The sequence below is a fragment of the Hypanus sabinus genome, chromosome 22 (assembly GCF_030144855.1).
Source record: "Hypanus sabinus isolate sHypSab1 chromosome 22, sHypSab1.hap1, whole genome shotgun sequence".
Lineage (NCBI taxonomy): Eukaryota > Metazoa > Chordata > Chondrichthyes > Myliobatiformes > Dasyatidae > Hypanus > Hypanus sabinus.
This window is the reverse complement of record NC_082727.1, coordinates 21073932-21100982: the sequence shown is the minus strand read 5'-3', so window position 1 is coordinate 21100982 and position 27051 is coordinate 21073932. Positions and strand designations below refer to the sequence as shown.

Below are 27051 nucleotides of genomic sequence, written 5' to 3'. Positions count from 1 at the left end.
GCTTCCTTCCACATTCCAGAAACGTAGGTTAACTGGTCACATGGGTGTAATTAGGTGGTGCGGGCTCAGTGTGCTAGAAGGGCCTGTTACAGTTCTGTTAAATAAATAAATAGATAGATAAATTCAAATATACAGACTTACAGGAAGAAGACAAACAGCAAATGCCACAGTACCTGCTCAATACTTGGGGAATGAAAAACCATGTGTGATGGGTAAATAAGCTGGTGATACAGACACAAGCAATGGTGTCCTGACCAGCACTGTTGAATAGATTTATCCCAGCAGCACACTGCAGATCTCCACCATGGAGTCACAGAGCAGGGTAACATGCCCTTCGACCTATTGAGTTGGCACCAACCAACAACCACCCAATTACGTTGACCCTACACTAACCACACTTCCCCACACATTCCCCTCTCATTCCCCTAGATTCCATCACTCATACCAGGGCAGCTTACGGTAGCCATTTAATCTGCCAAGCCGCACATCTTTGGGAAGTGGTAGATAACCAAAGCTCCTGGAAAAATTCACGTGGTTATGGAAAAGGTACAAACTTGGTGACAAGTGCAGGTGCTGATCTCCAAACTTAATCCACTATGTATCACACCATTCTGGTCCTAGTGATGGACTACGTCTATTCTCTGGAGAAGTGTCTGGATATGATTCCACTTCTCTGATGCACACAGTTTCTTAATCTCAGGCGAGCTACAGAAAATGTGCCTCCATAGAACACTATGCCTTCCGTTGGCTCTCACATACTACAGCAACACATCACCTGCCAAGCCATGCCTGTCTTAAAATAATCACAATCTAATAAATTTATTTTATTGTTTTTGCTCTCCATTCCAAATTTGCCCTCTAATTGCACCTGGATTGTGAGTGCAGTATCCATAAAGTTAGAGAGGGGCCAGAAAACATTCATAAGACTGTTGCCTGGATTGCTGGCTGGAGTTGTAAGGAAAGACTGGAAAGGCTGAAGCAAAGGAGGCAGAGAGGTGACCTTACAGCCGTTTATAAAATGATTAGGAGCATAGATAGGGTGGATAGACGCAAATTTTTCCCAGGGTAGGAGAGTCTAAAACTAGAGGGAATAGGTTTAGGATGAGGGGAAAAGGTTTAATGAGGATTTGAGCACCAAGGTTTTCCACACAGAAGATGGTGGGTAATGGAACCAGCTGCCAGAGGAAGTGGTTGAGGCAGTTACAATTACAACGTTTAAAAGAGATTTGGACAGACACAGCAAAGGTGTGGGCCCAACAAAGATAAATTGGATTAGCATGAATTGGTTTCTTGTTTAGCATTATCAAATCAGGCCAAAGGACCTGCTTCTGTGAATCTACTTTCTCTTTCAGAATGCAACTTTTCTGTAGTGACACCAAGACTTGCCTCAGATCAGAACTCTCCTGTATCATAGTTTGAGCTTCCCAACCTGAACACACAACAATTTGTCACAGTGTTCAATCGTTACTGCCCTCTGAGTCAGCTGATTGTTTTGAAAGGAGGACAGTGGGAAAAAGAGGGAGGTAGAGACGTAGGAAGTGTAGGATGCCCTTCACAGCTAAGGAGTGGAATCAGATTCAGATTTATTTATCACATGTACATGGAAACATACTGTGAGATGCGTCATTAGCACTAACAATGAACCCAACCTAAGGATGTGCAGCCCGCCATTGTCGCTGCACATTTCGGTGCCAACATGGCATGCTCACAACATTCAGCAGAACGAGGCAGGCAGAAAGAGAATGTACAAAGCAGATTTATGAGGACGTTGTCAGGTACAGCTGTGAGGGAGGGTCAGAAAACTTAGGAAAATTCTTTCTTGGAAATGGAGGAGGCCAAGGAAAAATATTCAGGAGCCCAGCTGCAGTAAATACAATGAACCCAAGAAAAGCAAAAACCAAGGGCCATTGACTCAGTGTAATGGATGAGGAAATGGAGAGGAGGGGAGACAAGGGGAAGTTTTTCACTCTGCTTGTGGTGGGTGGGGGCAGAGCCCCTCATTACGTGCACAGATTTGAATGTGATGAGCTGTGACCCGCAACATTGAGGCACACAGCAGGAGGTGGGATTAACCTGGCTCATTATTTCTTGACTGACATAGACATGATGGTTAAATGGCCACCTTACATGTTAAAAATGTCATCAGTGCATCAATTTATAGAAGTTTAAAGCTCTGCTTTATTTGTCACACATACGTCGAAGTACACAGTGAAATACGTTGTTCGTGTCAACAACCAACACAGTCCGAGGATGTGCTGAGAACAGGCTGCAAGTGTTGTCATGCTTCTGACGTCAACATAGCATGCCCACAACTTACTAATATTTACAATTCCCTATGACTTTGGGATGTGGGAGGAAACTGGAGCAACTGGGGGAAATCTGTGCAGTCACAGAAAGAATGTACAAACCCCTTACCAACAGCAGCAGAGCGGAACCCCAGTTGCTGGTGCTGTAAAACGTTACGCTAAGCACTACAACACTGTGTCCTCAGAGCACTCAGACACTTGACTAGTGTGTGGATGGGTAGAAGGATACACCAGACTGCGGCAAGTGTTTACGGAGCTTACACCAGTGTTAGTGGGACACACTGTGACAAGAGGTTCTGCCACTCACCGCAGCACTTTCGGAGTCTTCTTCCTCTTCATCCTCCTTGCTCTCCTCAATCTCCTCCGTGACCTCTGCTTTCGCCTCTGCGATCAGCTCCCTCACTGGCTTATTGCTGTTGACATTCACCACAAATGGATGCTACAAGGAAAGAGGGTCAGAGTTAAGACTGAACAGTCCAATAGGCGCACGCGCACACACACGTTTCATTGCTATTGCTGCCCGTGACAGTGCAAAGGAACTACACCAGGCAGTCGTTGCCATGACAGTGCATCAGGAACAGCAACACTTGGCACAGCGTTAAGCTGGTAAGTACAGAGACATTAAGTCCGTGCAGCATTTCCAGAGAAACACTGCTGCTTCAGATTCACATAGTGACATTAAACATGAGCGGAAAGAAAACAGCAGATCTGAAACTAGTAGGCTGTGGGCTTTCAGCACCTGTAGGTGCAGCAACATTCCCCAAAATGGGCCATAAATGGAGAATTCCTCCTCTTCTTCAGGCACTGATGTGTTTTTTGTACAATCTAGAAGATTTCGATTAAACGTTGCTAAAACAACTTCTATGTATATTGATAGCACCCTTCTGAACAGAGAAGTTAAGAGCAGGTCACAGTGGCTCCCCTTTGAACTGCTACATTCCTACAAAAATCCCACATTCTTTCATTCTCTTAACATGAAATATTTCTGCCTCATAGAAGCTCAGTGACAAGCCTCCACCTTTGACTTAAAGGCTGTGACTCCTGGTACGAGGTGTCCCAGCTGGTAAAAAGTATCATCCCTGCTTCTACCTATCAAGTCCCATCAGAATTATTAATGTTTCAACAAGATCATCTTTTATTCTTCTAAATTCAAAGTAGTGCAACCTAGTCACAGGTCAACGGTCCCTCCCCAGTAATCAGTCCAGCTGAATCCCAAGTGAATCATAGGTGTGTCCTTCCTCAGTCAGATAGACCAGACCAGTCACAACAGGCCAGATGTAACCTTCACAAGTCCTATACAATTCCCTGTACAATAAAACATCTTCATGTGTGTATTCAAATACTGATACAGAAATTACCTGGACTGCAGTACCCTTCCAAAGTGCTCGTGGGACCTGATTGTTACCTCTCAATGTTGTTACCTGCAACGATTCCCAGATCCCTCCAAACACCAACACCTTTCAATCTCTTTTTCTCACTCTTCTCCTGTAGTGGCTAACATTACAATTTTCACATTATAGTCCATCAGCTGTATCCTCACACTCTCAGCCTGACTATATTGAAGTCATTCTGCATCTTTCTCACAACCCACACTAGGAGCAAACTTTGTGCCATGACCTTACCTGCGACACATTACACACAGTCACCTCATCCACATCACTGATGTAGCCCCACCAGCCATAGCATTTGAAATGGATGATCACCCCCATCCTCTGTTTCGGCATGTTGACAAGTTCTCTATCCATGCTAGCACATTATCCCGCTTGTCTGGTACCTTGTTGAAAGACTTCTGAAAGTACAATAAACCACAGCCACTGCTTTTGAGCAGATTTTGTTTGTCCCTAAAACACTTCAAAGAGTTTTACAGATGTACTGTGGAGAGCTTTCTGTCAGGCTGCATCACCCTCTGGTATGGGGGTGGTGGTGGTGGGGGGGGGGGGAGGGGGCGCGACTGCACAGGATCAAAAGAAGCTACAGAAAGTTGTAAAATTAGACAGCGCCATCATGGCTACTAGCCTCCGTAGTATCCAAGATATCTTCAAGGAGCAGTGCCTCAGTGTCCATTATTAGGAATCCCCAGCACCCAGGACATGCCCTCTTCTCATTGTTACCATCTTGAAGGAGGTACAGAAGCCTGAAGGCACAAACTCAGTGATTCAGGAACAGCTTCTTCCCCGCTCCCATCCGATTTCTCAATGGATGTTCAACCCATGAACACTACACTTTTTAAAAAAAAATTATTTCTGTTTTTGCATTATTGTTAATTTAACAATTTATTTATTCTATATTTCTCATGAATTGCATTGTACTGCTGCTGTAAAGTTAACAGACTTCATGACCTATGCTGGTGACATTAAACCTGACTCTGATTCAAATTCATCCGTATGTACTCTGCTAGTCACATCCCCAGACAGCTCCGCAGATTTGTTGAATTGACTTCCATTGCATTAATTTGACTCTCATTTTCTGTAAGACCATAAGTCATAAGAGCAGGCCTTTTGAACTATCGTAACTGCTCTGCCATTTTTGATCATGGCTAATTTATTTTTCCTCTCACTCATTCTCCTGCCATCTCCCCATAACCTTTGACACCCTTACTAATTAAGTACATAGCAATCTCTACCTTTAAATATACCCAATGAAGTAGCCTCTACAGCCATCTGTGGCAATGAATTCCACAGATTCACCACCCTCTGGCTAAAGAAATTCCTCTTATCTCTGTTCTAAAGGGACGCCCTTCTATTCTGAGGCTGTGCTCTCTGGCCCTAGACTCTCCCACTCTCCATGTGCACTCTATCTGGTGCACTGTGCCCTCTTCTGGGACCAGAGGGCACAACTTCAGAATGGAAGGATATCCCTTTAGAACAAAGATGAAAGGAATTTCTTCAGCTGGAGGTTGGTGAATCTGTGGAATTCATTGCCACATATGTCTGTGGAGACCAAGTTATTGGGTATATTTAAAGTGAAGATTAATAGGTTCTTCATTAGTTTAGTTGTCAAAGATTAATGGGAGAGGCAGGAGAATGGGGATTCAATTCAGCAATGATCGAATGACAGAGCAAACTTGACAGGCTGAATGAATTAATTCTGCTCCTATGTCTTATGGTCTTAAATTGGCTTGGTGATAAGAAGTAGAGAGTGGTGGTGGAAAGAAGCTTTCCTAAATGGCAGCCTGTGACTAGGGACACACAACAGGGATCACAGGATTCTGGTGATTGGGGTGTCAGAGAGGGGTAGCACCTCTGACGGGGCTGGCACATTATGCTGTCTTGGGAGTAGCTCGTCCACCATTGGTCCCCACTTGGCACTCAGCTCTCACTTGTGGCTTCAAGCAGCTGTTTGCTAGTGACAGCAGCCACACCCTGGTAAGCTACTTCGACAAGTGGGCCACAGCAGGTGAGGATAACCAATGGGTGTCAAACCGTTGGTGAGTCTGGGCTTGCCTACCCAAGCTAGCAAAGACTCAACCCAGCAGACTGTGCAGAGATAATCTGTAATTTGGCTCAATGGGCAGGAAGGTGGACGCAGCAAGGCACTGTGGAGTGCTCAGAGTGTAACAAGGCACTAAGGATGTCACGTCTACTTCATCTGACTCCACCTCCAGCTTTCTTCACTCTGTCTTGCCACTGGATACAAATGGTCTCAGATGAGTGAGTGAGGTTACCTGTCTTTGCGCATGTCACTCTTGTCATCGATCTTTCCCATCCCAAACTAACCTAAGTCCTGTGGTGACAGGCTAGCAACAAAACAGCAGGTCTGGAAACGCTGACAAGTGTAGCTGAAAACCTACACAATTGGCAGATCTGGCCATAGGGTTGTTATCCTATGGAGCAGTTGTGGCTTTCAGCAACCACCTAAGCAACTGAGCAGCCCTTTTCAGGAATGCACTGCTCACCTCCATGGTATGAGGAAGGAGCTAAAAGAAAAAGTGTCCTATGTATTGTCTGCTCCATTCTCTCTCTGGCCAGTTTATTGTAGCTGCCAGGGGCCCAATCACAGTGGTCAAAATATATCAAAGAGAAAATTACGAACTATTCCTCTCACTTCAGAGGAGAACATCTAATAGAGAGAGACTTAGTCCAATATAACATCAATATCACAGCCCCAAGTGAGACCTGGCTTGCAGAAGACGGCCAGCTTTGTGAAAGGGGCACGGCATATACATTCTTTTGGATGGAAGAGGACATCAAGACCGTTGTGAGGCTGGGGTTGAATTTGCAGTGAAGATGGAGATCGCTGGCAAGCTTGCTGGACCTCTAGATGGTGTGAATGACTGACTCATGACCATGAAGCTCCCCCTGTCGCATGGCAGGAAGTATGTCACCATCGTCGGTGCTCACGCCCCAACCATAAACAACCCAGATGATGCCAAAGACAAGTTCTATGAAGAAATGCACTCAGTTATTGCCACATTCTTAAAACAGACAAGCTCATCGTCCTTGCTGACTTCAACACAAGAGGAGGTTCTTACAACAGCTCCTGGGGTGGGGTCATTAGGAAATACAAGACAAATAATTAACTCCTGCAATGTTAGGCTTCTCAGACCAGAAGTCTGATAGGGAGCTAGCTTTTAAGGAATGTTCCTATGGATGCACAGAGGCAGAGAGGAGAGAGCGCTTGGACACCCTTGAGCCAAGAAACAAGTCACCAATGGGGAGCAATCGTGGTCCAGAAGTCAGGGAGTGGGGGTATACCAGATGGAAGGCATGGACATATTACAGAAGTGTGAAGGCAAAGGTGACTAAAACGTTTTAAAATAACGCCTTGCTGGACTGGGAGACAAGAGAGATCAAATGGAGGATAAGTGAACAGGAGGAAGCACTGAGAGTTACTCTGTACAAGACGCACTGCAGACTCATACAACCAGGAGTTGACAAACTATGCAGTGAAACTCATACCAGTGTTAACACAAGCAACGTAACCCACAGGCTCTCAGCTGTACTCACAGACGTCAGGGGTGTTGGCCTAAAACAGCACAGCCCGATAGACATGAAGCTGTTACTTTCCCGACCACCTTCGAAGAAGTGAACAGACACAACTCAGAGCAGCTCCTTCTCCCTACTGCTCAGCTGTCGGCCTCGAGCTCTAAATCTGCCCGCTCTGACGGGTTGCTCTGATATAGAAACCAGCTGCTGTACCAAATGAGTAAACTGACAGTTCCACCATAGACCAGGGGACTGAACCTCCCAGCTACCCTTGCTACTCCTTCAGTAAACGGGCTGTCTATGACCAGTTCAACCCCAGCGTTAGAGCAGCTCGGTGATGGGAGAGCTTCTAGATGAGTGACAGGACATCAGTAATGCTGGGTGTTTATTATTTCAGTTATTTTTGAGTAATCTTGTGTATATATCGGTTGATTAAGCATTCTTGTTCGTTTAATTAATTATGGGTTAATTACAAAGGTCATCACGATACATGATACATGCGTGTTTTGTTTTAAGTAAACTAGAAGTTACACACATATTTTCGGACTCCTATCTTCTTTGAATTAATTTAGTGTTTTGAAGTTACAAAACATAACATTGGCAATGTGGTATTTTAAAAAGAACTCGAGAAGGCTACTGGCCTGTTAAACGAAGCAAGACATTTGAAATAAAATAAAATGCATTGAGAGCATCGGCAATTTAAAAGGCACCCCAGCACGTGCAGACGGTCGAGTTTAAAACATAAGTAGTCAACCCACTTTCTTCGAAAGGGAAGACACAACTGAATTTTTTTAAGGCAGTAAACAGAAGAGTTCAGGGTTCATACACTGTGAATTCCAGATGATAATAATAATTAAACAGAAAATTTTTTTGGTCAAGATGGCGTCTGTGTACAACACTCGCACGGTCAACATCTTCTGTACAGACCACAAAACTATTTGACTTCTTTTATGTGTAATACATCTGTTTTTCATCCTGAATGTGTTTCTGGAACTATTGAAGCTTGTGATATGCAGTTTGTAGATTGTTTGGGTGACCCAGCATTTTGCAGTCTCCAAGAGGATTCCGGGAGGCAGAGACAGTGAGCCTCATGGCAAGGAGGCTGCAGGAAGCATGAGCCAATGTTCGACTCCACTTTGTCAACTAAAGCGACAAGGAAGATTGAAACATCAAGGCGAATGTGGAAGGTGAGTGAAGGCTGCCTGCCTTTTAATCGCTGGTGGGATCACTCTGCTGTCGGAGAGGGGTAACTGGCCTGCTGCTGTCCCCAGAGGTTTTACCGAGGTTTCTGTGTTTTGGGTATGGATATGGATATGGTTTTGGACTATGGACTTCTTTCAGTCATAGTTTTTTATATTCTGTGTCAATATTCCTGTTCTGTTTTGTTCATTTTTTGTTTGTTCAAGGGAGGAGGTATTTGGGGATTCTTTTCTTTCTTGGTTTCATGGCTATCTGGAGAAGAATTTCAGAGTTGTACACTTTGATAATAAATGAACTTTAACCCTTTGAAATGCAATAAAGTACGACACATACAAAATATGTTTGTTAGACAAAAATAAATGGTCTGCACAGGACACAGAAGATGCTAAAAAGTCAAGCTGCAGTTTCAAAAAGAGCACTAGTCTGCATGCTGTTGATGAAAAATCTGATAATGATGACAGCGACATAGGATTGAGATTAACAGTGTGAAAATTAATAATGGATAAGCAATATGTTTATGCCGGAAGTGAATGGCAACAATTAAACAACAACGAATTGGACACTGGTTCAGCTGTTTCAGTCATTCCACAAACCGGCATTTCAAAGATATCAAACTGAAGCCTGCAGATATCCAGCTACGAACTTATATGGGAGAAAAGATAACTCCTGTGGAAATGACATCCGTAACAGTGAAATACAACAACCAGCAAGCCAAACTGAGCTCGAATGTGGTAAAAACAGAAGGACCAGCATCGTGGGGATGTGACTGGCTGAGACAACTACAACTTGATTGGAAATTCATCCATCACTTGCATGCCAAATCCCCTGCAATAGAGTCAACTGAAAGAAAGGTACTGGATGTTGCCATTACTGTTTCCGTGCCGAACACAGTGAACCACTGCCCAACAAAGGACAAACAGTTGTTGATGCCAACCTCTGGGTTGGAAAGCATATTGGACCCAGGAGGGGCTATGCTACTCAGAGGAAGCATGCAAGTGACAAAAGCAGGGGGCTGACTACAATAGTTCTTGTAGGCAACATATCTGAAGAAGCTTCTGATATGTTAATCAGGCAGTTACTTGCAAAATAGGGCTTAGTTTTAAGCTGGAAGAAATTTCAAGGAGTTTCAGGAAAGCTGCAAGCATTCAGTTTTGTGAGTATAAAGATCAAGAATCCACTCTGCGTGCATTAAGGCTATTGCATGAACTTCAAGTTCATGACAAAACACTGCTTGTAAGAGCAGATGCAAAGACCAAAGCCCAGCTGGATGACTGGAAGGCCAAAAAGAAAAGAGTCAATGGAAATATGAAAACAGAGATTTGTCAGACGATGTTGTGGTTGAGGAAACCGAGAGGCGAGATAGTAAAGGGAGCAATAGAAGCACTAATATGAGAATACTCCAGAGAACTAAATGCACCTTCCCAAGATCAAGATGCACAAATGAGGAGAAGAAAAAGGAAGAGAAGCAGAATGAGAGAAAAAAGAAAGGGACTGAAGCAGATCCAGAGAGGGAAAAGGAGAGGAAAGGTGTCCAAAACCGTCAGACCACTTCCTGCCCTCTCAGAGTCATCTCATACAACCGCTACAGAGGAGGATTCAAAACCTGGGATTGATTTCACAGCCACAAGTCTCACCTGCCTAGCAGACCCTTGTCAGGAAGAATGTTACCCCACAAGAAAACCTCCACAGCAATGAAATCTTTTGACCTGAATGGGACAATTTAAAACTAACTATGCCATGTATGTCTATATACAGTATTTGTATTATATAATATACCGTGTATATAGTTGAAATGCATTCTAAATTGAGTTGGAGTTTATAGCTAAACAGGGAGGACTGATGTGTATTTAATGTTTTGGTAATATTTGAGTAATTATTTTCTATATATTGGTTGATCAAGCATTCTTTTTCGTTTAACTAATTAATTACAGGTTTTATGTAAAATAGTTTAATTGCATTCATCACGCCTCACTTTAAGTAAACTAGAAGTTACATCCATATTTTTGGACTCACATCTGCATTTTAATTAGTTTAATGTTTTAAAGTTGCAAAACATGCCAAGTAGACCCGTCCCGTGCCGACCCTGGGAGCCAGGTATAATACTCCCCAGTCAATAACCTGATGAGAGTGCTCAGGTTTGTCCAGTGGCAGCTCTCAGTGACAGGCAACCAGTTCAAACTCATCTCCAGAGACTATAATCTAGACTGACACTGAGGCAACACTTTAAACCAGCTGCCTATTGTTGTTCAGATATAGCTTAGAATTTGTCATAATGCATCTTAAAGCTGTGTATTGAGATTAGCTTTATTTGTCACATGCGCATTGATTCATACAGTGAAATGCGCCATTTGTCTCAACGACCAACACAGTCCCAGGATGTGCAGGGGGCTGTTTGCAAGTGTCACAATACTTCCAGCACCAATATAGCATGCCCAGACCTTACTAACCTTAGCTGTCCATTTTTGAATTGTGGGAAGAAACCAGAGGAAACTCACACAGTTATGGGGAGAACATGCAAACTTCTTATAGACAGCGGTGAAAATTGAACCTGGATCACTGGCTCTATAAAGCATTACGATTATGGCTACACTACCATGCCACACATAGTACTGACTGGGATGGTTTGCAGTGTTACTTACACGGCTGCTCACCTATTGAGGTCAGAAAGCACAGTACCCATTCCACCCAGGTTCACAAACTCACCTGTAACAGCTGCTGGCATGACCATCTCTGCTCCACGTTCTTCTCCACTGCCTTCTTCAGGAAGTCATTGAACTCGGGAGACCTGCGAAGAGAAACAGCCACCACCGGTTAGAGGGGTTTTTCGCATCTCTTGGTTCCAGAGGCAGATACAGCACAGTGCAAGGAAGGACAAGTGATGCGTTCCACACAACAGCAGGTCTGTAACACTAGTTTTAATTACAAACTGATTCAGATTCTCCAACCCTTTATTTGGGACTTGTGGTCAGGACTTAAGTTGTTGGTTCAGTAGTTTCCCGTATGCACACTTACCAGCGAGAAGGTTGAGCGAGGGTGGGGGGGTCGGCTTTAGCAATTTTCAGCAGTACCCTCATGGGGTTGAGCTCATGATGCGGAGGCTCCATCTGGGCCATCTCAATCAGAGTGACACCCAGCGACCAAACATCAGCTTTGTAATCATAGGGCTTGTCCTTCGATGTCTCACACATGACCACCTCAGGGGCCATCCTAGAAAAACCCGGATACAATGAGTCACCACACATTTGCAAGGCCACTGAAGGGAACTAGCTGCTATACTAGAGAGCCAACAAAGTCACAGCAGGCTGAACGGTCTCTTTCTGCGTAGTATTAACCACCATGCAGGCACTAACTCACAGTACCCAGCCTCACACAATGCAGGCAGGCTCAGGTCAGTCCGTTCCCAACAGACATCACCATGGCCATTCCCAACACACATCCCTACCCCAGGTCCACTCCAATAGACATACCCCATCAATCCTAATACATGTCCCCCATCCATTCCCAACACACATCCCTACCCCAGGTCCACTCCAATAGACATACCCCATTCAATCCTAATAGATGTCCCCCATCCATTCCCAACACACATCCCTACCCCAGGTCCACTCCAATAGACATACCCCATTCAATCCTAACACATGTCCCCCATCCATTCCCAACACACATAACCTGTCCATTCCTAACTGTTGGCCCCCCCAATCCATTCTTGACGTATGTCAACCCCATCAGTTCCCAACAGATGCTTTCCTGTCCATTCTGAACACATGTCCCCTGTCTGTTCCCATCACATGTACTCCGCCTCTATTCCTGTCACAAACCTATCCCCCCCCCCCCCCCCCACCACCCAACCTTGGGTCTGTTCCTAACATACATCCCAGAGACACTGACTGGTTCATTCACATTAAAGCATAGGCAAAGTGGTAAAACCACATCTCACCAGTAAGGAGTCCCAATGAAGGAGTCCCGTCGCTGTAGTGTCCTGCTGTTCTTCGCTGAGACTCCAAAGTCAGCTGTAACACAAGAGCAAGGAGTGGGGCTGACTCATGGCCTCAGACCTCTACCCTCACAAGGTATGTCCCAGCTTTCATCTCATTCAACCGTGGGCATCAAACAGCAGCATCTGCAGCTCACTGAACCTGGACCCCTCACTCCTCACCCCATCCCCTAGCTCCACCTCACCCCAACTCTTCACACTAGACCCTCACCCAGACCCAGTGAGGTGGGAAGTAGCAGCCATTTGTCCCAGGGAGCTGTGCCTGGTCGGCTGCTGATCCTGGGTTGTAGGGTAGTGGGTGGCAGGGGGTGTCCACAGGCTGATCGGTCAGACACTGATCCAGGGCTCTGTCATGGGTCTCACTCATTAGGGACACAGGCAACTCACTACTGACAGAGTTGCCTGTAGGAACATAACACACAAGAGAGTTATGCCATTTGGCCCATCGAGTCTGGTCTGCCAATCCATCATGGCTGATTTATTTTCCCTCTCAACCCTAATCGCCTGCCCTCTCCACTTTTACTAATCAAGAACCTATCAACCTCTACTTCAAATATACCCAATGACTTGACCTCCAGAGCCCTCTGTGCCAACGAATTCCACAGATTCACCACCCTCTGGCTAAGGAAATTCCTCCTCTCTGTTCTAAACAGATGTCCTTGTGTTATGAAGTTGTGCCCTCTGGTCCTAGACTCACTCACTATAGAAAACATCCTCTACACATTCACTCTATATTTCATAGATATCAATGAAATCCCCTTCATTCTTCTGAACTTTAGTGAGTACTGGCCCAGAGCTATCAAATGTTCCTCATCTGTTAACCCTTTCATTCCAGAGATTATTCTGATAAACCTCTTCTGAACCCTTTCCAATGCTAGCATATCCTTTCTTAGATAATGGGCCAAAACTGCTCACAATATTCCAAGTGCAGTTTGACCAAAGCCTCAGCAATAAGTATTGCCTTTATAATCTAGTCCTCTTGAAAGGAATGCTAACATTGTATTTGCCTTCCTTACTACACAGTCCATAACTTTCAGAGAATCCTGCACACAGACTTCCAAATCCGTTTGCACCTCCGATTTCGGAATACCGTGGGTTCTTACCCTGTTAAGCAGCCTTTTGGGCGGCACCTTGTCAAACATCTTCTGAAAATCCAAGTAGGCAAAATCCACTGACTCTCCTTTGTCTATCCTGTCTGTAACATTCTCAAAGAATTACAGCCGATTTGTCAGGCAAGATTTCCCTTTAAGGAAGCTATGCTAACTTTCGGCTATTTTGACATGGGCCTCCAAGTACCCCAAAACCTCATGTTTAATGATGGACCAAGGCCTTACCTAGCTTCACATCGCCCTCCATGGTGAGCAGGATGTTCCCAGCCTTGAGATCTCGGTGGATCACTTTGTTATCATGCAGGTAGTTCAGTGCTTCCAGGGTGTGTTTGCAGATGACGCGAATTTGGGGTTCAGTCAGTGGCCTCTCCAATTCTACAGACAGGAAGTAACACAGAAGATAAAACTGGAAACTTGAAACACTAACTCAGGTCCTCTCTCCACAGATGCTGACTGAGCTGCTTAGTATTTCTGGCATTCACTCACCTTACACTGAACACTATGAACAGACGTTGATGCTGTGCCCGCAATATTATAGCACTGCCCCTGTGACAGTATCAACTAGCTCTTCTCTCCAGTCCTGGGGTTGGAGGCCTGTCTGAGTGGTTGGTGAGTGAGAGGGAGGAAAAGGGTTTGTTTTGTTGTTGTTGACCTGTTTATGTTGTCCTTACAGAACATGGTGGGCATGTTATGTTGGTGTTAGATTGTGTTGCAATACTTGTGGGCTGCCCTAGGACATCCCTGAGTGTGTTTGCTGTTAACGCAAATGATGCTTTTCACTGCATGTTTTGATGTACTCTGAATAAGTGAACCTGAATCTGCTGTTTGGAAAGGGAACTGTGAATTCCTAAGCAACACACACTAAATACTGGAGGAACTCAGCAGGCCAGGCCTCATCCATATAATACAGTAAACAGTGGATGTTTCAGGCCAAGAACCTTCGTCAGGACTTGGCCCGAAAAGTCAACTGTGCACTCTCTTCCGTAAATGTTGCCTGACCTACTGAATTCCTCAGCATTTTGTGTGTTGCCTGGATTTACAGCATCTGCAGATCTTGTAATTGAATTTCTGCTGTCAGCCCAACTTGGAGTAGTACCACCTTGAAAACACTGGAGACCGCCAGTGAGCCAAGCATGGCAAGCTGCAACTCAATCCAACTTGGGGCAGCCAGTGAAGTTATTTTCTGGAGCCCAAGAGACTCCCTGCCCTTTCCTTGTTCCCTCAGAGAGAAATGTATAAGCAATGGCATTCACTAAAGATATGGCTAGTTATTTCTTTGATTTTATATTTGACTGGTATTTGAAGCACATTTTTTCAGACTGCGCAAAAATCAGTACTTCCAGTTATTAAACCTTCCCTCACCATGCATCAACTCACCATCCACACAAAGGGACACAAGAACAAAACCACCATGCATGCACCATCCACACAAAGAATTACTATCACACCTACACACTGTCCACACAAAAAAATCACAGTGCATCCACTCTCCGTCCGTGCCTGAATGACTATCGCCCTGTAGCGCTGACACCCATAGCTATGTAGTGCTTTGAGAGACTTGTGCTCTCACACATTAAGGCTATAATCCCACCTGATCTGGACAAACACCAATTTGTCTACTGGGCAAACCGCTCCACAGAGGATGCAATCACAACAGCCCTCCATATTGCTCTGACTCACTTAGAGGAACCGAACACTTATGTGAGGATGTTATTTGTGGACTTAAGTTCTGCATTTAACACAGTCATCAAACTGAACACTCTTGGCCTTGGTTCCTCCCTGTGCTCATGGGACATGGACTTTCTCACAGACCGACCACAGCAAGTCAGAGTTGGTAAGCACACCTCCACCACCCTCATCTTAAAAATAGGCACCCCGCAGGGCTGTGTGCTGAGCCCTAAGCTCTACACACTCTTCACACATGACTGCACCCCCATCTATACCTCCAACTCCATACTAAATTTGCAGATGATACCACAGTGGTTGGCCTGATCTCGGACAGGATGAAACAGCCTACAGGCTCGAGGTGGATCATCTGACAGTGGTATAAGGACAATGACCCTTAACACTTCTAAAACAAAAGAGATGATCATTGACTTCAGGAGAACAAAGGACAGAGTACATACCCTCCTCCATATACATGGAGAGGTAGTGGAAAGTGTGCAAAACCTAAAGTTCCTTGGAGTTATGTTGTCAAAACAGCTGACATGGACCACCAACACCTCGCTGACGTGGACCACCAACACCTCGCTGACATGGACCACCAACACCTCGCTGACATGGACCACCAACACCTCGCTGACATGGACCACCAACACCTCGCTGGCATGGACCACCAACACCTCACTGACGTGGACCACCAACACCTCGCTGACGTGGACCACCAACACCTCGCTGACGTGGACCACCAACACCTCGCTGACGTGGACCACCAACACCTCGCTGACGTGGACCACCAACACCTCGCTGACGTGGACCAACAACACCTCGCTGACATGGACCACCAACACCTCGCTGACGTGGACCACCAACACCTCGCTGACATGGACCACCAACACCTCGCTGACATGGACCACCAACACCTCGCTGACATGGACCACCAACACCTCGCTGACATGGACCACCAACGCCTCGCTGACATGGACCACCATCACCTCGCTGACATGGACCACCATCACCTCGCTGACATGGACCACCAACACCTCGCTGACATGGACCACCAACACCTCGCTGACATGGACCACCAACACCTCGCTGACATGGACCAACAACACCTCGCTGACATGGACCACCAACACCTCGCTGACATGGACCACCAACACCTCGCTGACATGGACCAACAATACCTCGCTGACATGGACCACCAACACCTCGCTGACATGGACCACCATCACCTCGCTGACATGGACCACCAATACCTCGCTGACATGGACCACCAACACCTCGCTGACATGGACCAACAACACCTCGCTGACATGGACCACCAACACCTCGCTGACATGGACCACCAACACCTCGCTGCTTGTAAAAAAGACACAACAAAGACTCTTCTTCCTCAGAAAGCTGAAACAGGCCAAACTCCCACAAAAGCTGTTGCTTAACTTCTACTGAAAACATCCTGACCAACAGCGCCACAATGCCATCCTGAGGAACAGCTTCTACCCCAGAGCTGTGGCCTCCATCACACCACTCCCACAGAACAATGACTGAAACTGTGAGCAGACACATGCACACACAAGGACTCAAAATCTTGCACTAACAGCACTTTGTGCAATACTGTGATATTCTGGTACTGCTACAACTTATTTTCTGCTACTCATTTATTTAATACTGTTTTTCTATTACTGTCTTGTTTTTATTTAATCGCTTGAGAGGAAGCCAAACAGAGTTTCATTATACCTATGTATAATGACAATAAAGATCATTCAATCTCAAACTCAAAAAACCACCATGCACATCAAGAGGCACAAGAGCAAAATCAGCAATAAAAAAAAATCGATTTAGGACTGCAGAGGCTTCACTCGTTTTTTTTGGCAAAATATTTGTTATCTTTCATTGGGTTGCTGAGTATGTTTTGTTTCTGACTTCAGACTCAGTTACAGTTTAAGTGCAAGTCAATTGATAAGAGTGAAGCAGCGTGAAACAGGCCCTTTGGCTGACCCACATACACTATAATACTTGCCCGGTAGCCTTCCCTGCCATGCAGTCTCAGAGTGGTGATGGAGATACTTTTCCACTGTGACCACCTCTACCTCAACTACCTCTTCCAGTAGTGTGTTCCCAATTCCAACATCACTCAGGCTGAATAATTCTTTCCTTGGCTCCCACCTTAACCTATGCCAAGAGGCAAACCTTTTTGCTATCTACTGCTCATAACTTTGTTAACCTGTCAGAAATCCTTTCAGCCCCCTCTGCTCCAAGAAATTCAACCCTTCCAAAGCACCTCACACAAACTGCTGGAGGAACTCAGCAGGCCAGGCAGTATCTATGGAAAAGAGTGAATAGTCGACATTTCGGGCCGAGACCCTTCATCAGGACTGGAAAAGGAAACAAGAAGTCAAAGTAAGAAGGTGGGGGAAGGGAGGAAGTAATACAAGATGGTAGGTGATAGGTGAAACCGAGGGGGGGGGGGGGTGAAGTTAAGAGCTGGGAAGCTGATACGTGAAAGAGATAAAGGGGGTATCGGATGGAGAAGACAAGATTATGGAAGAATAGGAAGGGGAGGAGCAACAGAGGGGGGTGATGGGCAGGTAAGGAGATAAGGTTAGAGAGGGAAATGGGAATGGGAGAATGCTGAAAGGCGGGTGGACAATTACCAGAAGTTTGAAAAGTCGATGTTCATGCCCTCAGGTTGGAGGCTACCCAAATAGAATATAAAATGTTGCTCCTCATCACAGCAGTAGAAGATGCCATGGGAATTCGGAAGTCGGAATGGGAATGGGAAGTAGAACTGTAGTGGATGGCCACCTTGCGATCCACTTTTTCTGGAGGACAGAGCATGGGTACTCAGTGAAACTGTCTCCCAAGCTATGTTGGGTCTCACCAAAATACAGAAGGCCAGAACAGGAGCACCAGATACAGTAGATGATCCCCAACAGATTTGCAAGCGAAGTGTTGCCTCACCTGGAAGGACTGTTTGGGGCTCTGAATGGTAGTGAAGGAGGGGGTGTAGGGACAGGTGAGGCGCCTGATCTACTTGCAAAGTTAAATACCAGGAGGGAGATCAGCAGGGAGGGATGAGTGGACAAGGGAGTCACCAGGAAGCATTGCCTGTGAAAAGTGGAAAATGGGGGAGGGGGAAGGGAGAGAAAGATGTGCTTGGTGGTGGGATCAAAGGCACTCCATCCTGGCAAATCTCACAGTCATTTTCCTGTCATAGGCCCATATATGTCTAATCCTTTCATCCCTATGTACCTGTCCAAATGTCTTTTACATGTTATAATTGTACCTCTCTCTATCAATTCCTCTGACTGCTTGTTCCATATACCCATCACACATTGTATGAAAGTTTTGACCTTCAGCCCCTTTTAAATCTTCACCTTAAATCTACCCTAACTCTGTAAGCATTCATCTTATCTATCTCCTGATCATTTTGTATACCTCTTTAAAGTCACCCCTCAGCCTCCTACACTCCAGGGATAGAATGCCCAGCCTTTACAGTCTCTCCACATAACTCAAGCCATCCAGTCCCAATAATGTTCTCATGAATCCTTCCTGCATCCTTTCCAGCTTAATCCATCCTTCCTATAGTTGGGTAACCAGAAGGTATACAATTCTCCGTGTGGTATCACCATCATCTTGTACAGTTGTAAGTCATGTCCTCAGTACTCTGATCAATTAAGGCAAGTGTGACAAACACCTTCCCACCATCCTGTCTACTTGTGTCACCACTCTCAGCAAACTATACACAAGTACCCCAAGGTCTCTTTATTACACAACATTCTTCCAGGCCTGCCATTTACAGCACAAATCCTGTCCGGTTCAATCTACTAAAAATGCAACACCTCACACTTGTCTGAGTTAAATTTTATCTGCCATTCCAAAGCCTACTTTCCCAGTAATCTAAATCCTGCTGTAATGTTAGACAACCTCCTTCACTGTCCACTATCCCACTGATTTCAGTATCATCCACAAACATAACAACCAGGCTAACTAAATTATCATCCGGATCACAAATGCGTGTGACAAACAACAGGGAACTCAGGACTGATCCCTGCAGCAAAGCACTGGTCACAGGTTTCCAAACTGAAACACATCCTCCACTGACACCCTCTGACTCCTCGTACCAGGACAATTTGTATCCGGTTAGCAACTCACCCTGGATCTCCAGTGATCTAACCTTCCACACCGGCCTACCATGCAAGACCTGGTCAAAGGCCTCGCTCAAGTCCCCTACAGGCTCTGTAGTATATTCACATCCTTCCTGCAGTGTGGTGAGCTGGAACTGCACACAACATCCCTGCAAATAAATCTACAAACAAGAGAAAATTTACAGATTCTGGAAATCCAAGCAAATCTACAGTCTTTCCCTAGAATAGAATGGGAGGTGGCAGAACCAACCCTTCTCTGCCTTGGAGACCACAGTCAGTGCAGACCGGAAATAATATCTCATGCTGACAATTAACACAGGCACACTACCGTACTTCGTCCACTACTCTCCTTTCTCCACACTCATGTCTGTGCGGCTAGGCACAGCTCAAACACCATGAAAGGTCTGAAAAAGACATTAGCTTTACTTGTCACATGTATACTGAAACATTGAAACATACAGTTCCCATCTTAGCGATGTGCTGGGAGCAGCCCACAAGTGTCAGGTTGCTACCGGGACCAACACAGCATGCCCACAACTTCTTAACCCTAAGCCTTATTCTTTAGAACGTGCAAGGAAACCAGAGCACCCAAGCAACAGAGTCCTGGGGAGAATGCACTAACTCCTGAAAGGTAACAGTGGGAATCAAACCCCAATAAGTGTTCACTGGCGCAGAAAAGCGATTCAGCTGATTATCAACGCTATTGTGCTCTTCCCCCAAGTTTTGCTGATGACACAACCGTTATGGCAGGATCTCAGATAATGACTGGAGTAAGACATATCAGCTGGTTGAGTGGTATCACAACAGGCTTGTACTCAGCATCAGTAAGGCCAAGGAGTTGATTGCGAATTTCAGAAAAGGGAAAGGGTGAGCAGTTTCAAGTTCCTGGGTGTCAATAGCTCTGAAGATCTACCTGGGCCCAAAATATTGATGCAATTATGAAGGAGCCATACCAGCGGCTGTATTTCATTAGGAGTTTGAGGAGGTTTGGTACAGTACTGTGAAAAAGTCTTAGGCGCCCTAAATTTTCTTATCTGGTTTCAGATGGTATGGCCTTCTCAGAGCCCTCATCTCAACATCATCGAGGCTGTTTGGGATTACTTGCAAGTGAGACAGCCAAAGTCTGCAAGATGCTTGGAACAACCTGTCAGCCAATTTTCTTATAAAACTGCATGATAATGTACCTAAGAGAATTGGTATTTAAAGGCAAAGAGTGGTCACACCAAATATTGATTTGATTTAGTTGTTTACTGCTCTTTATAGTAATTATTTTGATATTTAGAAACTTTTCATTTCATTGTTTTGGAAGTATCTTCACTTTACATATTTTTTTACACGTGCCTAAGACTTGCTCAGTGCTGAATGTCACTAAAGTCTCTAGCAAAATTCTTCATATCTACCGGTTGCATCACTGTTTGATACGGAAGCGCCAACACACAGGATCAGAAAAAGCTGCAGAGAACTGCAAACTCAGCCAACTCCATCGTGAGCACTAGCCTCGCACCATCAAGGACAAAGTTTAGCTTCTTCTCCTCCGTGATCAGATTTCTAAACAGTCCATTAACACTACCTCATTATTTTGTACTCTTTTTGCACTATTTACTTACTTTTTAAAAATATTTTGTTATGTAATTTGTAGTTTTTTTTAGGTATTGCACTGTACTGCTGTCACAAAACACTGCTGTCAGTGATAATAAACCTGATTGTGACTCTGCTTTATTCGCAGCTCGTCACTTGGCTGAGGGCAAAGGCATACTTTAAATTACAGGATGGACATCTGCAGGAGACTGTTTACTTTAATTATCAGTTAATTATCCAGTTGAGAGGAAGCTGATGGATAAAAGGGTTGATTGAAGCAATATGTCCTGAGCACTCTGCCCTAGCAGGCTGTTAGTCAATTTAAGGGAAGGGAATGAACTAGGGGAATAATGAAATGAACTAGGTCAATGCTCTGTTCACAAGGAATTCCCAGAGAGTGAAGACCACTTTGTAAGATTAAAATCAAACTGCAAAGGGGAAATGTCAATACAACTGGATTTAGAGTAACAGTCATACAGTATAGAAGCAGGCCCTTCTGCCTACCATGCTTGTGCTGGCTTTTTTATCTGTCAATGCTAACAAACTTCAAAGTTCAAAGTAAATTTATTATCAAAGTACATACATGACACCATATACAACCTTGATGTCTATGTGCTCAATGGTGGGGATGGCTTTACCCATGATGGACCGGGCCGTATCCACTACTTTTTGTGGATTTTCCAATCAAGGGCACTGGTGTTTCCATACCAGTCAGTAATGCAGCTAGTCATCACCCATTTATAGAAGTTTGTCAAAGTTTTAGATGTCATGCTGTATCTTCGCAAACTTCTTAGCAAGTAGAGGCACTGCCGTGCTTTCTTTGCAAGTGCACTTAAGAGCTGGGCCCAAGACAGGTCTTCTGAAATGATAACACAGAGGAATTTAAAGTTGCTCACCTTCTCCAACTCTGATCTCCTGATGAGGACTCATACACCTCCAGTTTCCTCAATAATCAGCCTCTCAGTCTTGCTGACACTGAGTAAGAGGTAGATGTTGTGGCACCACTCAGCCAGATTTTCAATCTCCCTTCAATATGCTGATTCGTTACCATCTTTGAATCAGCCTACAACAGTGGTGTCGTCAGCAAACTTGAATATGGTATTGGAGTTGTGCTTAGCTTAAGTCATGGGGTAAGGCGAGTTATAGAGCCAAGGAGGGAAGAAAGGAAAGAGTAGGATGGGGCGGGGAAGAAAGAAGGGTGTTGGGGATGGGGAAATGAGAGGGAAGGGGTAAGAGGAGAGGGATCGAAGGGGTTGGTGGGGATACAGGAAAGGGGGATGGGGAAAGAGAAAGTAAAGCAGTAGTTCTTGGGCTGAAAAACACAGAGCTGTGGAGGCGTACTCCAATTAACAATTGAGTCTGCTTACAGAACCTAAGTTGTGGAAGTTTATTCCTATTAACGAGTGAACCTGCTTACAGAGCCCAAGTGCCAGGAACATGCAAGTAGATTAAGGAAACAAATAGGACTGAAGTGGAAGATTGAACAGGATTAAAGAATGAACTGGATTTATGCTGAAAACAAGAGACAACAGCAAGATACATTAATCTATGAGGTGCAAAGTATAGTTAAATCTATCAAAAAAAAAACATTTTACTGCGATGAGTAAGAAGGGAATTGTTAGAGTGAGGTGCCTGATCTAATTCCTGGGAAGAGGAAGCTGTCCCAGATGAGTAGAGATCCACATTCCAGAAGAATGAAGAGTGATTTTATGGAAATACCCAAAGGGAGCACAATCTGGGTACTTCAGGAAGATTGTCCTCCACTCATCTAACTCCAAAGAATGTTTCCACTTGTGGGAGAGTCACAACTGATAGCTACTGATACATAAGAGTAGGAACTACTTCATGCAGAAGCTGGTGAGACTCTGGAATTTCTAACCAGAAGGGTGTGGAGGCTGGACTACTGGGAATATTTAGTAAATTTTGAGAGATTGGGATATGAATGTAGGTGGTATGATGTTGTTGATGGTGAGAACAGTCTTATAGAGTCAGAGTCATAGAAAAGTACAACACAAAACAGGTCATTTGGCCCATCTAGTCTGTTACGAACCATTTAAACTGCCTACTCTCATCAACCTGCACCAAGACCATTTCCCTCCATACCCCTACTGCCTATGTACCTATCTTAAATGCTGAAATCCAGCTGGCATGAACCACTAACACTTTGAGTGAAGGTTTTGCCCTTGAAAGATTCACCTTTCACCCTTAACCCATAACCTCTAGTTTAGTCCCACCCAACCTCAGTTAAAAAGGCATGCTTGCATTTACCCTAGCTGTATCCCTCATAATTTTGTGTACTGTACCTCTATCAAATCTCCCTTCAATCTTCTACACTTCAAAGAATAAATTCCTAACCTATTCAATCTTATAACTCAGGACTTCCAGTCCTGGCAACATCCTTGAAAATTTTCTCTGTACTCTTTCAGCCTTCTTTACATCTTTCCTGTAGTAGGTGACTAAAAACTGCACACAATATTCCACATTAGGCCTCACCAACATCTTAAAAAACCTCAACATAACATTCCATCTCTTGTACTCAATATAAGAGTATATGATATAAGGCCAATGTGCTAAAAGCTTTCTTTATGACTCTACCTGTGAAGCCATTTACAATGAATTATGGACCTGTATTCCCAGATCTCCTTGTTCTATCTCACTCAGTCCTACTTATCTACAACACTAAATCAGTTGACAATTTGGATTAATAACAGAGACAGAACTTAATCCCAAGTTTTGCAAGATGTTGTGTTTTGGGAAGCCTAATATAGGTAGGACATGTACCACTATTATAGGACAAAGGGATCTTGGTTTACAAGTCTGAAGGTTCCCAAAGGTGGAAGCACAGTTAAGCTGTGAATGTAGTGCTGGTCTTTATTAGAACAAAATAACAGAGAGGTCTCAGCACATCTTTATAAAACATTGGCAGCTCTGGACACCACATTGTAGTGAGGATGTGAGTGCATGGAGAGGGTGCAAAGGAGATTCACCTGGAAGGAGAGATTAGATGGGTTGTGTTTGTTTTCCATGGAGCAGAGAGGACTGAGGAAGGAGTTGATAGACGTACAGTGTACATGAGAAATGTAAATAGGGTGGATAGTGAGAAATTTCTCCCCACAATAGAGATGCCAGAAACCAGAGGGCAGAGGTTTGAGGAGTAAGTGGTTTAGAGGGGAATTAAGTAAAAATATTTTACACACAGCGCCTGAGGGAATGGTGGAGGTAATTTACAGAGTATCTGGATGGTCACAGCATCACAGGCTACAGACCAAATGCTGGCAAATGGGATCAGTATAGATGGGTGCTTGCTGATCAGCATGGGTGTGGTAGGCTGAAGGGCCTGTTTCTGTGCTGGATGACTTCATAACTATTATTGGGCATTGAGGGCTATGGAGAACCAGCTGATGGTATGGGGTTGGGCAGACCAGCAATGAACATATTGTATTGTGGGACAGGCTCAATGGGCTAAATGGCCTTCACTTCTTCTGTTTCTTACACTCTCCTGTTGTAAAAGGAGAGCCTTGTTTACCTGAGGATAACCTAAAAGCTCTGTAGTAATTAATACATGTATATCAAAGGTTCCCGAGAAAGATACCAAAATACATTGCAAGATAAGAGAGAAGCAGCATCCATCTGAAAGTAAAGTTAGTCAGAACAAGGAGGGTTAAGCAGCTGGTCCCAAGGGAGGCAGAGAAGTGAGATCCCATGAATGGTATTTGAGGGTGTTAGCTGGAGAATATTCATTAACAGAATCACTTTCAAAGGGGAGATACACTGTAGTTGGTTAGTTGGCTGATTTTTCAAAATATTTAATTAAAGATGAACTAACTATGTATGTAAATAAAGAAAGAATATTAGTATGAAACGTGCTTTGTCCAGCCTCACAGATAAAGATCAAGGTTGTTTAATGTTATTTTCTGTACACAAGGATAAGGAGAAGTAAATAATTGTTACAAGAGGTGTCTGGCGCAAAATAATAAAGTAGGGATGGAGTTAGTGGGTGAAGGTGTTGATGAGCCTTGGGGAAAAGTAACTTTTTTTTGAGTCTGGTGGTCCTGGTGCGGATGCAATATCGCCCCCTGGTGGAAGTGGAACAGCAGTGCATGAGCAGGGTGTGGAAGTGGTGGGGGGAATCCTTCATGGTGTTACTGGCTCTTTTCCAGCTCCCTCTATGGTGAGTAGGCTGATGCCAGTGATGTGTTGGGCAGATTTGACTGCCCATTGTATATGCTTCCTGTCCACCACAGTGCAGTTTCCATCCCAAGCAGTGATGCAGTTTAAGATATTTTCTACCATCCATCTATAGTATGACCCGAATATGGATGTGCAAAGTCCAGCTCATTTCACCTTTCTCAGAAAGTAGAGACGTTGATAAGCTTTCCTGACTGTATAGGATGTGCTCTGGGATCATGAGATGTTGTGTGTGATGTGCACTCCCAGGTGGTTAAAACAGCTTGCAGTTTCCACTGCTGTGCCACCAATGTAAAGAGGGGTAGGAGTGGTGTGAGTTTTCTTGCAGTCGATAACCATCTCCTTTGTCCTGTCAATATTATGAAAAGGTTTTTGCCTACCATCAGGCCTAGAGCTCTTCCAGCTACTCACTGTAGGACACCTCATCTTTGTTGGTGTCATTAGTGAACTTAATATGATTGCTTGGGTGTTTGGTCATGCAGTCATTTGTGAGCAGAGTGTACAGAAATAGTTTAGTTGAAAGCCCTGGGGGGGGGGGCATCTGTGTTGAGGATGATGGGGAGGGAGGAGCAGTGTATGACAGCTACTATGGTCCATGGATATAATCCATGGGTGCAGAGTAACATGGGTTCAGAAAATCTTTGACACAATACCAAAAGAAGGTTAATGTTGTAAAATTAAAAAGTGAATAGCAATTTGGATTAAGTATTGGTTAGAGAAGAGAGGACAGGCATGGCTCATGGTGTCCGGTCTGTGACCATTCTGAAAGCTACTGGTTTGGGTGGGTAGCTGGAAGAAGTGGGATTTAAATTTGCACATCCTGAATCAGGAGGCTTGGTTAACTCTGTAAGCACAACAGAAGCTGGAGAGTTGGCAGCTTTAAACTCCTGAGCATTAGCAATTCCTAGGTATTATTATTTCAAAGGACCTGTCTTGGGACTAGCACACAAGTACAATTATGAAGGCAGTACGACAGCGCTTCTACTTACAGAGATTTGGCATAACATCCAAAACTTTGACAAACTTCTATAGATGGGTAGTGGAGTATATTGACAGGCTGCAGTACAGCCTGGTATGGAAACACAAATGCTCTTGAATGAAAAATCCTACAAAAAGTAGTGAACAAAGCCCAGTCCAACATGGGTAAAGCCCTCCCCACCATTGAGCACATCTACATAAAAGGAAAGCAGCATCAATCATAAAGGATCCTCACCACCCAGGTCATGCTCTCTTCTTGCTGCTGCCATCAGAAAGAAGGTACAGTTGCCTCAGGACTCTCACTATCAGGCTCAGGAACAGTTACTACCCCTCACCTATCACACTCATGAATCAAAGGGGCTAACTTCACTTGGCCTATCATTGAAATGTTTCCACAACCAATGGACTCACTTCAAGTACTCTGCATCTCATGTTCTTGATTTTTTTTGCTCATTTAAAGTTCAGAGTTAATTTATTATCAAAATATGTAAGTAGTATACAACCCTGAGATTCATCTTCCCACAGACAACCATGAAAACTATGGAATCCGTTCAAAGAAAATATCGAACACCCAACGTGCAGCAAAAAGAACGAATTGTACAAAAGGCAAAAAAACGAGTTAAAAACTATGAAACGTCAAACCTCAAAGTCATTGGAACAGTCTAGGGATGTTCAGTTTAGTTCAGTTCAATTTAGCGTTGTGTTGTTTGTTGACTGCAGGTCACACAGCCAGATCAAAATCACACAAAATAGCAATTAAAAAACGAGTATTCAGAAACCACACACACATCATAACATGAACTGCAGAGTGCAATCCACAAATTGTGTCAATTAAACCTTGCCCAGGACCCAAGACTCCAGCACCATTGAGCAAGAGGGAAAGAGACACTGGTCATATGCAAGTAGATTCACTAAACATCCACTCGCCTTCCACTCTCATCCTCACTGACTTCAATCTTGCTC

General features: G+C 44.4%; 1 protein-coding gene across 2 annotated transcripts in view; it reads right to left on the bottom strand.

Annotated features, from left to right (window-relative positions):
- slka (STE20-like kinase a) overlaps window positions 1-27051 on the bottom strand; it is a 119316-nt gene that overhangs the window by 33098 nt on the left and 59167 nt on the right. For both annotated transcript variants that reach the window (XM_059947224.1, XM_059947225.1), the window contains exons 4-8: window positions 13760-13909; window positions 12369-12441; window positions 11444-11638; window positions 11135-11216; window positions 2614-2745 (exon numbers count right to left, since the gene is read on the bottom strand). In XM_059947224.1, the coding sequence (XP_059803207.1) occupies window positions 2614-2745; window positions 11135-11216; window positions 11444-11638; window positions 12369-12441; window positions 13760-13909 (632 nt within the window). The remainder of the gene's footprint in view (window positions 1-2613; window positions 2746-11134; window positions 11217-11443; window positions 11639-12368; window positions 12442-13759; window positions 13910-27051) is intronic.